We start from the raw sequence: 13,529 nt of genomic DNA on the forward strand, positions 1-13,529 counted from the left end.
GTTAAGCATTAGTTGGAGATAGAGTTCCCTGAGCAGGATTTGCCAAGGTTGTCGGATGGCACAGAAATTGATCTTTTGAATCTACACGTTTTAGTGAGTACCGAAGGTGGGTATGGACATGTGTGTGAAGAGCATAAATGGGGTTACATAAGTAAAATACTTGGATCTAATTGATTGGTATTATCACGTAATAAAGATGGTTTTAACACTGGCAAGACGGATCATGAAAGTGAAGAAGAGAAGGCAACCCAAGTGTTGTAAACCAAACAGCCCTAATTCGAACTTTCCACGCAATTCTCTATCCAAGAAACTATATATGTTTCAAGATTAGTTTGGAACTGTTTGAATTTTGTAAGCTCTTTTATCAACATATTAGGTGGCTCGACATATTCAGCCTCTCACAATTTCTTTATTATGCCTCCCCTATGAGTTACGTGACAACTTTATCTCATCCACCACATGTCTCAATAATAGTGTTTGATTATCTTTGGCATTTTACGTGGTTGAGCTTTATCTATGCTAATGTACTTGACAAATTTCTTTTCGTCTACTCTCGGGTAACCTTTACTCATGTAAGCCCCTTAATCTTGTGTTCATGCACTGTGGTGACTTTAGCCTTGCGCGGCAGCTTTGTGTGACTCAATCCCTTACTTGTGTTTGGTTTTTATTGTTAAAATTGATATCATATAGCATTAATGTCACCATTCTTGATTCCATTCTTGGGGCTCTGTTGATCGCCGTTAAGTCATGTGAAAACCTAATTAATCTAAGTAGGCATGGCTTTATATCCACAAATAGTAGGTTAGTATTTATATAATTTATCTAATTATAAAATAAAATTGTGAAAGCTTGGTTTGAGATTTAATTAAAAAACAGCTAAACTAATTTACAATAAAATTAAGAAGCAACAAAACACAAAGAAAAATAAGAGAGCTTAAATGGTTATGAATATGAGAACAAGTAATGACTTAAGTGGTAATAACAATGTTTGATCATGGACATATCTTATATTGATCCTAAAACTGAACTTGAGCAGATCTATGTAATTATATACCGACCATCTGATCCATAACTAAATTAACTAGGGTATGCTAGGTACAAGAAATAAAGTGTTTGTCAATTAACGCAAAACCAATCACACCAAACGAATGAAAATCACAGGCCTATGATTAAGCCCGCTTAAATGCCTAAACACAATTGTCACTCAACTAAGTCGGATTGCAACATGTTAACTCAATGCTTAATATAAATATTCGAATGATTACCTAAGTATCTATAATATATATAAACGAAAACCCAAAAATCCTATGTGTCGCGATGTGGTCACTCTCCCCTTTTATGAAAACCACCAGATTTCTTGATTTTTAAATGGAGGTCTCTCATTGATTTAATCCAAATTCATGGGTATGGGTCTTACCAAAACCAGATAGCTCTTAAACGGGTTATAACATCTCATTAAATTAAAAATTAATCTTACCAATTATTTGATATGAAAATCCTATAAAATAAGGATATATTAAAATTTAATATCCAATTTAAAAAGAAAAAGATATTATTTATAATTAATAAATAATTTTATAGTAAAAAACATAAACGGGTCATGGGTCACCAAATTCTGATAACTTTTAAACGGGTTATAACATATCATTTATTTATGAACCCTTTCATCATCAAACCCTAAGTATATTATTAACTTTCTTAAAATAAAGAAAATTAAAATCCAAAAAATAAATATTAAAAAACGAAAAATGTAAAACAACCATTCTCTCAAGCCATCAGATTACTTTATTTGTAAATGAGGGCTTCTCACGCATTTGACCCGAATTCACGGGTAAATGTCTCACCAAACCCAAATAGCTCTTAAACGGGTTATAACATCTCATTATATTAAAAATTAGTCTCTTCAAATATTTGATATAAAAATCCTATAAAATAGGGATATACTAAAAATTACTATCCTATTTTATTTAAAAAAAAGATATTATTTATAATTAAGAAACAATAAACGGGTAATGGGTATCACCAAACTCATATAGCTTTTAAACCGGATTATAACATATCATTTATTTGTGAAACCATTTTATTATTAAACCTTAAGTATATTAATTATTAACTTTCTTACAATAAATAAAATTAAAATTCATATATATATATATATATAAACATTAAAAACGAATAATGTAAAACAACCCTCCATAATACGAGGGATAAAATCTAGTAACCTATATTGATTGAATAATTAACTTTAGACACGAACCACATAAAACAATAGCCACGGAGTATATAATGCACTCCTAGGACCTAGCACAATCGGCTCTACCAACTAACACAACTAAATAATATCATAAAAGTATATATGAACTCAATTGTCATAATTAAATTTTAAGAGCCGAATACAAATACTATAACATTAAAAGTTAAAAGAAATAACCATACTAGTGATCACGGGAATCCAAAATCACTGTTAGTTCCTTTTTCCTATGGCTCGTTCTTGATAAGTGATAACATTCCAGCCATGTTTCTTTTCTTTTTCACAACCAGCCCATGGTCTCAATCCACATTTTCTTTGAAGCCCAATTAGTTACTTCAGCCCACGTAGTTTAATTTGAAGCCCAATAACATTTTAACTAAATTAATTCATTATTCTTGTGATGAAAAATTGAAAACCCAACAAAACATATAACATATAATTCGTTCCTCTTTAATACTTTATATTTTTCCTTTTTCATAACTATCTTGTTGTAAATCCATTTACGTTGTCAAATATAATGGATCAATTTGGTGTGAAATTTGCTCCTAGCCATTAGCATTTCTTATAATATAATTGCATCATTTTGACATTTTTTTTTCATAACTCAATTTATAAAAATCGATCATAATAATATATTTCGCAATATTATCAATGCATTTTTATTTTAATCAATTAATATGCAATATATTGTATATAAAATGCACCAATCAGCCCTGCTCCATATACTAGATGAAGTATGTCAGTGGCTTCTACCTTATGTGGTTCTTTCCTATATGGTGATGACATTGACGATAAGTATCGATCCTATATGTGATTTCGCCTCACCATCATTTGTCGTGTACTCTATGTTTGAAGTTTGAGCACCTGTGCTAATGTGATCTGAAAACACCCTCTACTCATGTGGTAATTATGTACTACTCCATTGGCTTATTCTATTGCAATGTTTGAAATTTGTTGAACTAAATCCAACTATAGTGAATTGTATAAACCAAATTCATCCTTTGTTTTTCATCATGTCCAAGGACTACAATTGCCAAGGAGTAGGAATAGCATAAACATTCTTCACTTGAACGAATAATTGCAAACGTATAAAAATTTTTAAAAAAATACTGTGAAATTACTTTTCCAATCAAATTTCACACAATTTCATTTTGCCTATAGTTTAAAAAATTAACAATTGCAAAATATCAAAGAGTTTTATCATACAAGATGATATAAAACCTTTTAGACACCAAAGCAACAAGAGAAAAAATAAGCATCCCATGCAACAAATTCACACCCACCCACCTATTTTCATCTATACGAAGCGAAAACCGGACGATGAAAACATTAAACAAAGTTATTATATTCCAGTAGAAACAGAGTATAACCTTATGCTTCCAAACTGATTTCCTCCGCAGGGGAAGCATCCTATTACACAAAACAAATCAAGATTAGCAATATAATCACTTTGAAACATCAAATTTATCTTTAATATTGCATTTTCTGAAAAAAACAATATTATCTTGGGATGTTCTTACCATGTTTTCTTTGTTTTCCTCGATAACCGCCTCCTCAGCACAACTTACTGCATCTGCAAATTAAGTTGAAGGTCACTTTAGGCTAACAGTAACAAAAATCAAATAAATATTAATCTTCAAAATACAAAATAATTAATCACCTTCATTAACAGGTTTCTTTCCCTTGCTCTTCACCATCTGTTTCTCTTTGTTGACCTCTTTCTTGACTAGCTTCTGAATATTCTTTTGCATCTTTCGACCTCCGGCTTCTAAACCAGAATGCTGATTTGTCACTTTCTTATTAGCTAAACCTTTTGCGTTGGACACAGGTTTCTTCTGGTGAGTTTCTTTATCTGATTCTTTAGCAATAGAACCAATATTGGTGGTTAAAGATTTTGGCTTTGGCTTTGGTTTTTGAACTCCATTAACCGAAGACAAACTTTGTGCATCCTCAGATGACGATTGTGTACCCTGCACTATAGTTTCTGATATTTCATAGCTTTGGAGAACTTCTTGCGCAGATTCTCCTAAATCAATAATGTTGTGATGAAGTGCGTACGACTTGAGCTCGTCTTTCAGCAGTTGTGGATTCTATCATTTTATTAAGAAATAACACAAGAAACTTAGAGTTTGTAAAACAATGAGTCGAGTTTAAAGAAACCTAAATAAATGTGATACCTCGCAAGCAGCTTCCTGAGCAAGTTTAAAGAAACCGAGTGACAGTTGGTGTTTTCCAGCGGCTTCAGAGAGCTTAATGTGTGAAAGCCAATACGAAGCTGAAGAAAGAACACTGAATTTCCTTCGGTTCAGTGTCCTGGAAGCATCTGGAACTGGAGTGATACTTTTACCCTCAATGCTCCTAGACCTATTTTCTCTGGTCTCGGATATTGGAGTTATGTTTTTAGCCAGTTGAGCAGTAGGTCTGGTAGATGGTTTGGTAGGAACTGAGAGCCTTCTAAGAGGCTTGGCAGATTTCTCTTTGGAAGATAAATCAAGAACATTAACACTTTGGCTCACACTTGAAGCAGGCCTCACCCTAAATATACAATTTTCATGAGATGTGATTAGGTTAACATCCTTCCCTTCCCGATCATGTCAAAGATATAAAATAACAGAAATAACGGTAAACATAATTCATAGAAACACATTATAATCGATCGGACAAATTGGCATAGCAAATTTTGAGTGCAGGGAGATGCTAATTGGTGAGCACAAAGTAACAGACACTGGTTCATACATTTAAAAACCAAAGCACAGCATTACAAAAATCCACAAAACCAAAGATCGGTATTGCTGAAATATGTTCTTTTAGGGCGAAGTCAATTCAAACATCAGCCTGATTGAATTATTTAACTACATATGAACAAACAAATTACTTTCCTAGAAGTCTAGGAGTACCATAAATCTTTAAAATACTTAGCCTTTATCTTAATGATAATAAGAACTTTGTAGATGTGCTAATAACTAGACCAACAAAGCGCCCTGTTATCTGGAATAAATTTACATCATTCGCATAGTATAGCAAGATTGAATATGTTCTGCAAAGGCAATTGAAACATCAGCCAGATTGAATTATTTTAAAACTATAAAAGTCTAAAACCATAATTCTTTGTCTTTATGATAAAATTTTATAGATGTGCCAATACTAGTCCAACAAAGAGCCGCCGTTACCTAAATTCTAAAACAAATTTATGACATTCACATAGCTTAGCCAGATCGAATATGTTCCTTTAGTGCGAAGGCGATTCAGACATCAGCCAGATTAACTATTTAACTACAACCAATCCAACAATTTACTTTCCTAGAATAATAATTCTATAAAAACATTAGCCTAATAACCTTTGTGATAAGAACTTATACATTTGGTTACGGCTGTTCACGAGTCGAGCCAGAGTGGGTTCGAGCTGGAGCTCAAAATTAGATGAGTCAGTTCGGCTCGGCTCGAGCTTGAGCTGTAAGTAAAACAAGCCTATGATCGAGCCAATGAGCCGAGCCTAGGTCGTGCTCGGATCAACTACAAAAATGAGCCAGCTCGGATCAGGCCGTTTCAAATCAAGTTTTTTTAGCTAATTTTATTCGAGCTTTTATCTAGCGATCCACGAGCCCAAGCTTCGAGCCACGAGCTTTTTAAACAGCCCTAGATATAAATGTCTAATATAAATATACAGCATTCACATAGCATAGATCATAAATCAATATAATCATCAACATAGATCATTACCTTCTATAACCTAAATTCTACAACAGCAATTAAAATTAATAACAAAGCACACAGATACAGTTACTAAAACCGAAATTAAACCTTCTGGACGCCGAAGCAGTTGACGGAGGCTTCTCATCCTTGGATTTGGCAGCTGAACGAAGCGGATACCGAAGAAGCTTCGCCGATCCTCCTGCCTTGTTACCTGGCAAAACAATTACAATTTATTACACAAAATTAGCACAATTACGGATAATTAATTAATTACCGGAAAGTGATGATTGATCTTTGGATTTATCCTCCATGTGATGAAATGCGATCAATTGAGTGTAAGATAAAGATAATAACTAATTTAAGAGTGAGTGAGTGAGTGCAATTGGGATGGAATTAGGGTTTATAATTATAGCATGTAAAAGCAAACGGGGTTGTGAGCGGGAAACAAGAGTGTTGATTTTTTCTTCAAAAATTGAATTTGGTCCGTTACTTGATGTCACACCTTTGGACCCTCCTCTTACTTTTCTTTCTTTCTTTTGGTAACCGTTGCCCCTTCCCATCACTCTATTTTTGTTTTTTCTATAAATGTTTTGTGTCGCGTAGGTTAGTAAAACCAAGAGATGTTGTTGGTCATGGGCGTTAAGGCGGTAAGCTGATGCAAATTTGATTGGTTTCAGTTAAGTGTGTGCATCATGATCCCGGAACTAAAAACCAAAAGTCCAAAAATAAAGCAAAAACATATGGAATTTGAGGTGGATCAATTGAGTGGCGTCAATCGGTAACACTCGGGCGTTGGGAAGATCCGAGCATTGCCGATCCCGGAAGTTGAGGCGGTGAGTCTATGCAAATTCGGCTGATTTCCGTCACATTGATTACCATACTGAAATTAATACAAAATGCAGTGAGTCTAAGCAAATTCATTCAGTTTTCGTTATGTTTGTCACAATACCGGAACTAAAACAAAAAAAAACAAAATTGAAGAACCAATACGGTGTCGCCAGATAGCCAAATCGGCACTTAACGGCACCAAAGTTTGTAATTGTTATATATAAAATAATAATAATACATAGTGCATAACTGCATACCATTTAAGACCAAATGAGAAAACAAAAAATACATTTATACAAGTTAGGAGGTGTAAAATGCACACTTGATTAAAAACATTCTAGTGTTTTCTGCTAATATACATTGATAGTTCAAGTGGGTAAAGCCCATTTAATAATGGGAGTTTGAGGCAAAGCATTTGGATTTGCGCTTCAGAACCAAAATTGGTAATCATAACTAATTTGGGTCTTCAAAACCAAAGCTGGTGATCATAACTAACTGTGATTTCCATAAGCAAAGTTGTTGGTCAAATTTAACTCTGATATTCAGTATAGAAATTGTTGCAACCGCAATAACAATGACAGTTATAACCGCTAATTATCATGATGTTCAAAGTAAAGGTAGCGATGGTTCATTGCACATGTTAATACCCTATATAAAAGGAAATCATTTTGTTTGATTTCATTAATCGCAATTCACATAAAAGAACCTCTCGTTTTTTGAGGAGTTTTTTATGTCTTATCTGATTATTGATTTGTGTTTTATGAAATACTTTAATATGAAAGTGAACTTCGTGATTCGAAAAGATATTCGGTCACTGAGAAATCCAAAACACAACTAAACATCAACGTGTAATTTCATCCCCTAATTAAACAGATTAGTTATAATTTGAATTTTTGGTTTTTACATGGGGGAATTTTATTCACACATTCTCTTATAAAAAAAACTTTGTTTCAACAACCGAGCTAGCTTCATTTTTCAATACCAAATTTGATTATTGTGCGTGTACTTATACCATGAAAAGTTAGGGGCGGAACTTGATCATCAAAACTGTTGAATCTAAGTTTTCTTTTCTAAATAAAAACTTGAATTGAGCTCCTGTTGTAACTTGTATTTAACCCATACCATTTTGCGACTTATAATGAATTGATTTTATCAAAATTTGAGGGTTTGATTATTTTTAATTAACATATCCATGTTTCCTTATGAGTTATGACGATACAGTCAGTGAGAAATGTTATTTATCAAAGAAGCTTATGTTTTACCATTATGATTTGTCTTTTCTTGTTGTCCACATACAAAACCGAACGAGACTATAACTTAATAGTTTCATTATACCTTATGAGCCTATATGAAAATATCCATATGTATAGGTATGTATTTCATATGGTAACGTGTGCAAGCCTATCTAATAACTCATCTGTTATGTGATAATGTAAAAGTCACATTGAACCTAGCTTGGATTAAAAAAGTGTGCCTTAGGCTAATATGATTATTGCGAAAGTAAACTCCTTATGACAGAAGCCTGAGTTGAATCAATGTTCTCAAGCAACTCCGAGAGTTGGTTGCTTAAAGCGCCAACTTCTCGTTGCAAGCTTCTAATGCAGTTGCATGTCTCTTGTAGCACTTTTGACGCCGATACCTGGATGCAAAATTCAATATTGGAAGTTGTCTTAACGGACTTATACAAGAAATACACGACATATTAAGATACAGTTTCAGTGTTTCACTATTCATTGATAGTATTACACAATTTGGTATTGCCGTATTTGAATTTTAATCCTTTAGTTTAAGAACTACAAGTATGGTCCCCTTATTTCATTGCAGTAAGACAGATGGTCATTTTCAATAATTAACGTTAAATTTTCTATAAGATTTTTGTGAAACCACTATTTTACCCCGTTATAATAGGATACATAAAAAGTAGTAAAGCCCAACACTACCCCTTTTCCATAGTTCATTGCCCAACTAGAGGTGCACAAATCGGTTTTTTTAAAAAAACCGGTTCGGTTATTAACCGGACCGGTTTTTTTTGGCCCGGAAAAAAAAAAAAAACCGGTCCGGTTAATAACCGGACCGGTTAATAACCGGTTTTTGTATGTCAAAACCCTAACCGGTCTAACCGGTTTAGAAACCGGTTTTTTTATTAACCGGTTTTTTAATAACCGGTTTTTAGGTTAACCGGTTTTTTTTTTTTTTTTTAAATAACCATTATTTTTTCACAGTATAAACAAACCGATAACTACAAGGCAAAACGGACTGACCGAAGCCATTCTTTGCTTTCGTTGTTAGGGTTCTTTGCTTGGAAGATTAAAAACACATAACTTTCATTTATAGTTTTTACATTAAAAATACAAACATTAAATCGTTATCGCATATTCGTAACTCAAAAATACAAACATTAAAGAATGCTTAGACACGATTACATGAACAACTTGCTGTTTCTTACTCATTATTTGCCTCCATGTTTGCTGTTTCTTTAACTAATTTTCTTCGCTACCCGATCCCGAGCTATTCCTTAGGTAATCGTCGTACGCGGCTTCTTCATCGGTCATTGGTTGAGTGTGTCCTTGATTGACCTCGTCTTCATACAAGCCCGCCTCATACTCCATTTCCCCCTCGAGTGAGCGTTGATGTTGTGCCCTATCTAAAGAGTCCAAGTAATCCTTGTAGCAAATCGACATCTCTATAGCTGGTGGAGTGAGTCGAGTCCTCCTAATCGATATAACCCTGCCAGAAACAGAAAAAGCAGACTCCGAAGCTACCGTGGAAGCTTGGACCGTTAGTAAATCTTTGGCCATGGCGGCGAGGATCGGAAACTCATCCTCCTTACCTCTCCACCAAGCCAGCAAATCAAGACTTCTAAATTCATCCGGAGTCATGTGTTTCACAAAGTTGGTACCACCATACCTTCCAAGTTCACTGCTTGGGGTGTTTACCTTTTGACGTTTACCGGCGTCTTCCCAAATCATGTAGTACATCCCCATTTCAAGGTCGGTTTGGGATTGGGATTGGGCAACAGCTCTTAACGAGTCATGAATTTGGGAAGACGACCCGTATTTTGTAAGGTAAACATCATACATGTTTGACAAGGTGGTGTTGAAAGCATTTTTTAAAGTTTGGCTATAATAGGGGTTTTGATCGTCGTTTAACTCTAGCTCATCACAAATTTTTTCTATTAAAGCTTCAACACCACCAACATTGATGCAAGGGTTTAACGCAGCAGCACATGTCAAAACAGCGGGTAGTTCTTGAAAATATTTTCTAAATTTTTCTTTCATTTTTACACCCATATCAAAATAAGGTGCACCCCTACAATGAAGTTCACTCAACTTTGTGCACATGGCAGCAATTTTTGGTAAAGCAATGGGGCTTGTTGGATAGTAAACCCCGGATAAACTAGTTGTGCAAGATTTAAAAATTTGAAGGACCTCCGTAACGATCTCAATCAATAACCAGTTTCTAGGATCGTACGGTGCACATTTACCCCTACTTGACAAAATTTGATGAAACGCAATTAATGATTCTTTTTGTTGGATGGCTTTCTCAAACATATCACAAGTCGAGTTTCATCTTGTTGGACAATCCCAATTTGGCCCCAACCATTGACAATTAGCTTCTACACAAAATTTTTTGTATCTTGAAAATGTTTTATTGTTGCTAAAAACATCTCGTAACATTCTTTTAAAATTGTTTCTTTGCGTTTCGATCACGTTTAACCCGTCTTGCACGGCCAAGTTGATAATATGTGCAATGCATCGGCTATGAAAAAACGCTCCATCACAAATAGGTTTATACTTTAATTTTAAATGGCCAACCGCGGCCGTATTGTTGGACGCGTTATCAAACGAAATTGAAAAGATTTTATGTTCAATCTTGTATTGTCGAATGACTTTATCCAAGAGTTTAAAAATATTTCTACCCGTGTGCGGGTAATCAAACAATTGAAACGCAACGGTTCGTTTCATCATTTGCCACGACTCGGGGTCAACCCAATGAGCCGTCACACAAATGTATGAGTCGGGCGAACCATGAGGTACCGACCACACATCCGTTGTTAAGTTTACACCAGTTTGTAAGTTTGAAAAGTATGAAATTAGTTCGGATTTAGCGTTTTTCCATGCTTTAAGACAATCTCTTCTAAGGGTCGAACGACTTACGTGTTGGTAGCGTGGTTGAGCATACTTTTGCATCATCTCCGTGAATTGAGGGTTGTCGAAGTGGTTGAAAGGAAGTGTTTGTTGAATCACAAAGTTTGAAAACTTTTGACGTACCGCTTCAAGGTCGTACGTAAACACCGCTCCTTGATTCGTCATCTCCGGCTGCGAACTACTTCCCGATTCGTCCTTCAAGGCCTTGCAAAAGGGCCTTTGTACATGCGCTTTTAAAGTGGAGTTTGCATCTTTGCCATAAAACTTCAAACAATGTTTGCATCGAGCTTTTTGGCTACCGTTAGACATTTCGCATAGGTCGAAATGTTGCCAAACATCTTGGTTTCGTTTCGTGGGGATGACCCGAACGACCGTTTCTCCCGTGTTCGAGGCACCCATGTTGACGGATGAAGCAGCACTTTGGGAGGCCATGATAATCGACTACGAAATAAGAGCGTATGGAGTGGTAATGTGGTATAATTGAGCGTGAGATAACAAAATAATTGCGTATGAAATAAACGTTTAGAGCGTTTGGAGTTGTATAATCGAGTGTGATCTAACCAATACCCAACCTAAACTATATATAGATGTTTGTGGGGGTAAAATGGTAAAAAAAAAAACGGTCAAAAAAAAAAACGGCCATATAGCCGTTATACAACGGTCAAAAACCGGTTTTTAACCGGTTAACCGGTTTTTCCACAACGGTCAAAAACCGGTTTATAAAAAAACCGGTTAACCGATTTTTCCATAACCGGTTATTAAAAAAAACCGGTTTTTTCATTAACCGGTTTGTTAACCGGTTTTGGATCTAAAACTTGTAACCGAAATACGAACCGGCGGTTTGTAAACCGGTCAAACCGGTTTTTAAAAAACCGGTTTTCGTAAAAACCGGTTTCCGGTTTAAACCGGCAAACCGGTTCCCGAACCGGTTTTTTTGACCATCTCTATGCCCAACTCCCACCCTCACTCTTATTTGTCGACCGCTTTCCCCTCACCTTCCTTTCTTCGACAAGAGTAAACCATTGCGGACTTAATTTTTTTAACACCAGTAGTCCATATAATTCGTTTTAGAAACTTTGAATCCTCTACCACAAGAGGTAGGGGCAACAGTTGTTTGGTGTTTACCAAAATTTTTTGTGGCGCGGGGCATAAAGTCGAGGATCATTAGCATTACCTTTAAGTTAAAAGTGAGGACGAACCATCTAATTCCTTTTTTTTCTTTTAAGTTTAATGACCAAAATCCATCCATGTAACTCTTTTTTTTTTTTCGTTTGAAAATACTTGTGTATGAATATGCACCTTTGACTACATTAAAAGGCATATAACATAGTAGTTTTGATCATATTGTATTTGCATATGACCCTAATTTACTAAAATAAAAAAAAATGCACCATCGAAACTGGCTAAAATAACGAGAAAAACAAACTTACAAATTTTCATTTATACTTTGTGATCGTAGTATATTTGTTTTAAGCTAGAATACCTCATTAGAGCCGCGAGTGTGGGTTTTGGAAAGAAGTTGTTGCAACTTGGAAACAAGGTCGTTGATTTGATCTTCGGTGATTCTCGAAGCCGTTGGTTGCCTTGATCTTGAATTTAATCTTCTTGTGGACATTTCCTTTTTCTTCTTTAAAAACAAAAACTTGTAGAAGATGAACAAGTTCAAAGTTCATACAAATGTGGCCTATATGCTTCTATTTAAATAGCTCAAAACACTCACACCATCCTAGTTTCAAGATGTTCACAAATAATATTTCATTATTTAATATTTAGTTTTTTTGTCGTATAGAACAAGGATTATAAAAGTATGAAAATAAACGTGTTTCTCTTTGTTTCCATTATTATTATTACTATTATACATGTAATGTATTTATACAACATACTGATATAGTGTGTTTTTTCTTATTCCACACTAATCTAGTCATTAAGATGACCTTTGACCCGTAAAAACCGAAAATTATAACATATTTTAGTTATTTGAATAGTTAACTATAATAGTTAAAATGAATATATATATAAAATAAATCTCCAACAACCACCCCTAAAAAAATCCGATTGATCCAATCCATCATCCATACATCTCACCTGCACTCTTGTGTGTGTATATATATAGGGTTAGGTTATAAAAGGAAGTATAGTTTTTGTAGGAAGTATAAATGTCACACCCCGACTAGCACAATGCGGAAGCGTAAAACGGGAATGTAACAGACACCTCTGATATCAACACATTGTTTATAAAGAAACATTACAAACTAATTTACAATATATTATATTTCTTTGTTATATCATTGTTTTACGGTCTAGGTGATACAAACAAAACTAGTCGTTAACTATACATTCTTACTACTATCGCCCTTGCTTCTATTCACGTAGCATCAACCACACACCTCAGGCAAGTAACAGGTCACCAAATTACTCCGATTTAGGTACACCTGAAAAGCAGTTTAAAATGGGTCTACTAGAGTTGGTGAGTTTCACGAGTTTCAAGAAATCAGTAATGAGTATTCACAAGTCAACACTTGTAATCATGAAATAAGTATGTATGTATGTAAATGATGTATGTGATGTAATTATGCTAAGCTACAGTGAAGCCTGGACTGTTCGTGCTG

The 13,529-nt window shown here is 34.7% G+C and overlaps 2 protein-coding genes across 2 annotated transcripts; both read right to left on the minus strand.

The window, feature by feature from the left end:
• Positions 1-3,622: 3,622 nt before the first annotated feature.
• LOC143542957 (uncharacterized) lies at positions 3,623-6,256 on the minus strand. Its single transcript, XM_077035409.1, has 6 exons — positions 6,219-6,256; positions 6,053-6,155; positions 4,429-4,786; positions 3,912-4,341; positions 3,772-3,824; positions 3,623-3,661 (listed from the first exon to the last, which is right to left on the minus strand). The coding sequence occupies exons 1-6, from the start codon at positions 6,253-6,255 to the stop codon at positions 3,623-3,625; spliced, it is 1,020 nt and encodes a 339-aa protein (XP_076891524.1). The 5' UTR covers position 6,256.
• A 2,005-nt stretch (positions 6,257-8,261) lies between these two features.
• LOC143542939 (transcription factor PRE6-like) lies at positions 8,262-12,693 on the minus strand. The gene is made up of 2 exons (XM_077035394.1): positions 12,404-12,693; positions 8,262-8,411 (listed from the first exon to the last, which is right to left on the minus strand). Exons 1-2 carry the CDS (start codon positions 12,533-12,535, stop codon positions 8,262-8,264), a joined length of 282 nt encoding a protein of 93 aa, XP_076891509.1. The 5' UTR covers positions 12,536-12,693.
• Between the last annotated feature and the right edge of the window lie 836 nt (positions 12,694-13,529).

Source organism: Bidens hawaiensis, unplaced genomic scaffold (genome assembly GCF_021521415.1).
Source record: "Bidens hawaiensis isolate Kalapana, Puna unplaced genomic scaffold, B.hawaiensis_p1.1 tig00013006_1, whole genome shotgun sequence".
In the NCBI taxonomy this organism is placed as follows: Eukaryota; Viridiplantae; Streptophyta; class Magnoliopsida; order Asterales; family Asteraceae; genus Bidens; species Bidens hawaiensis.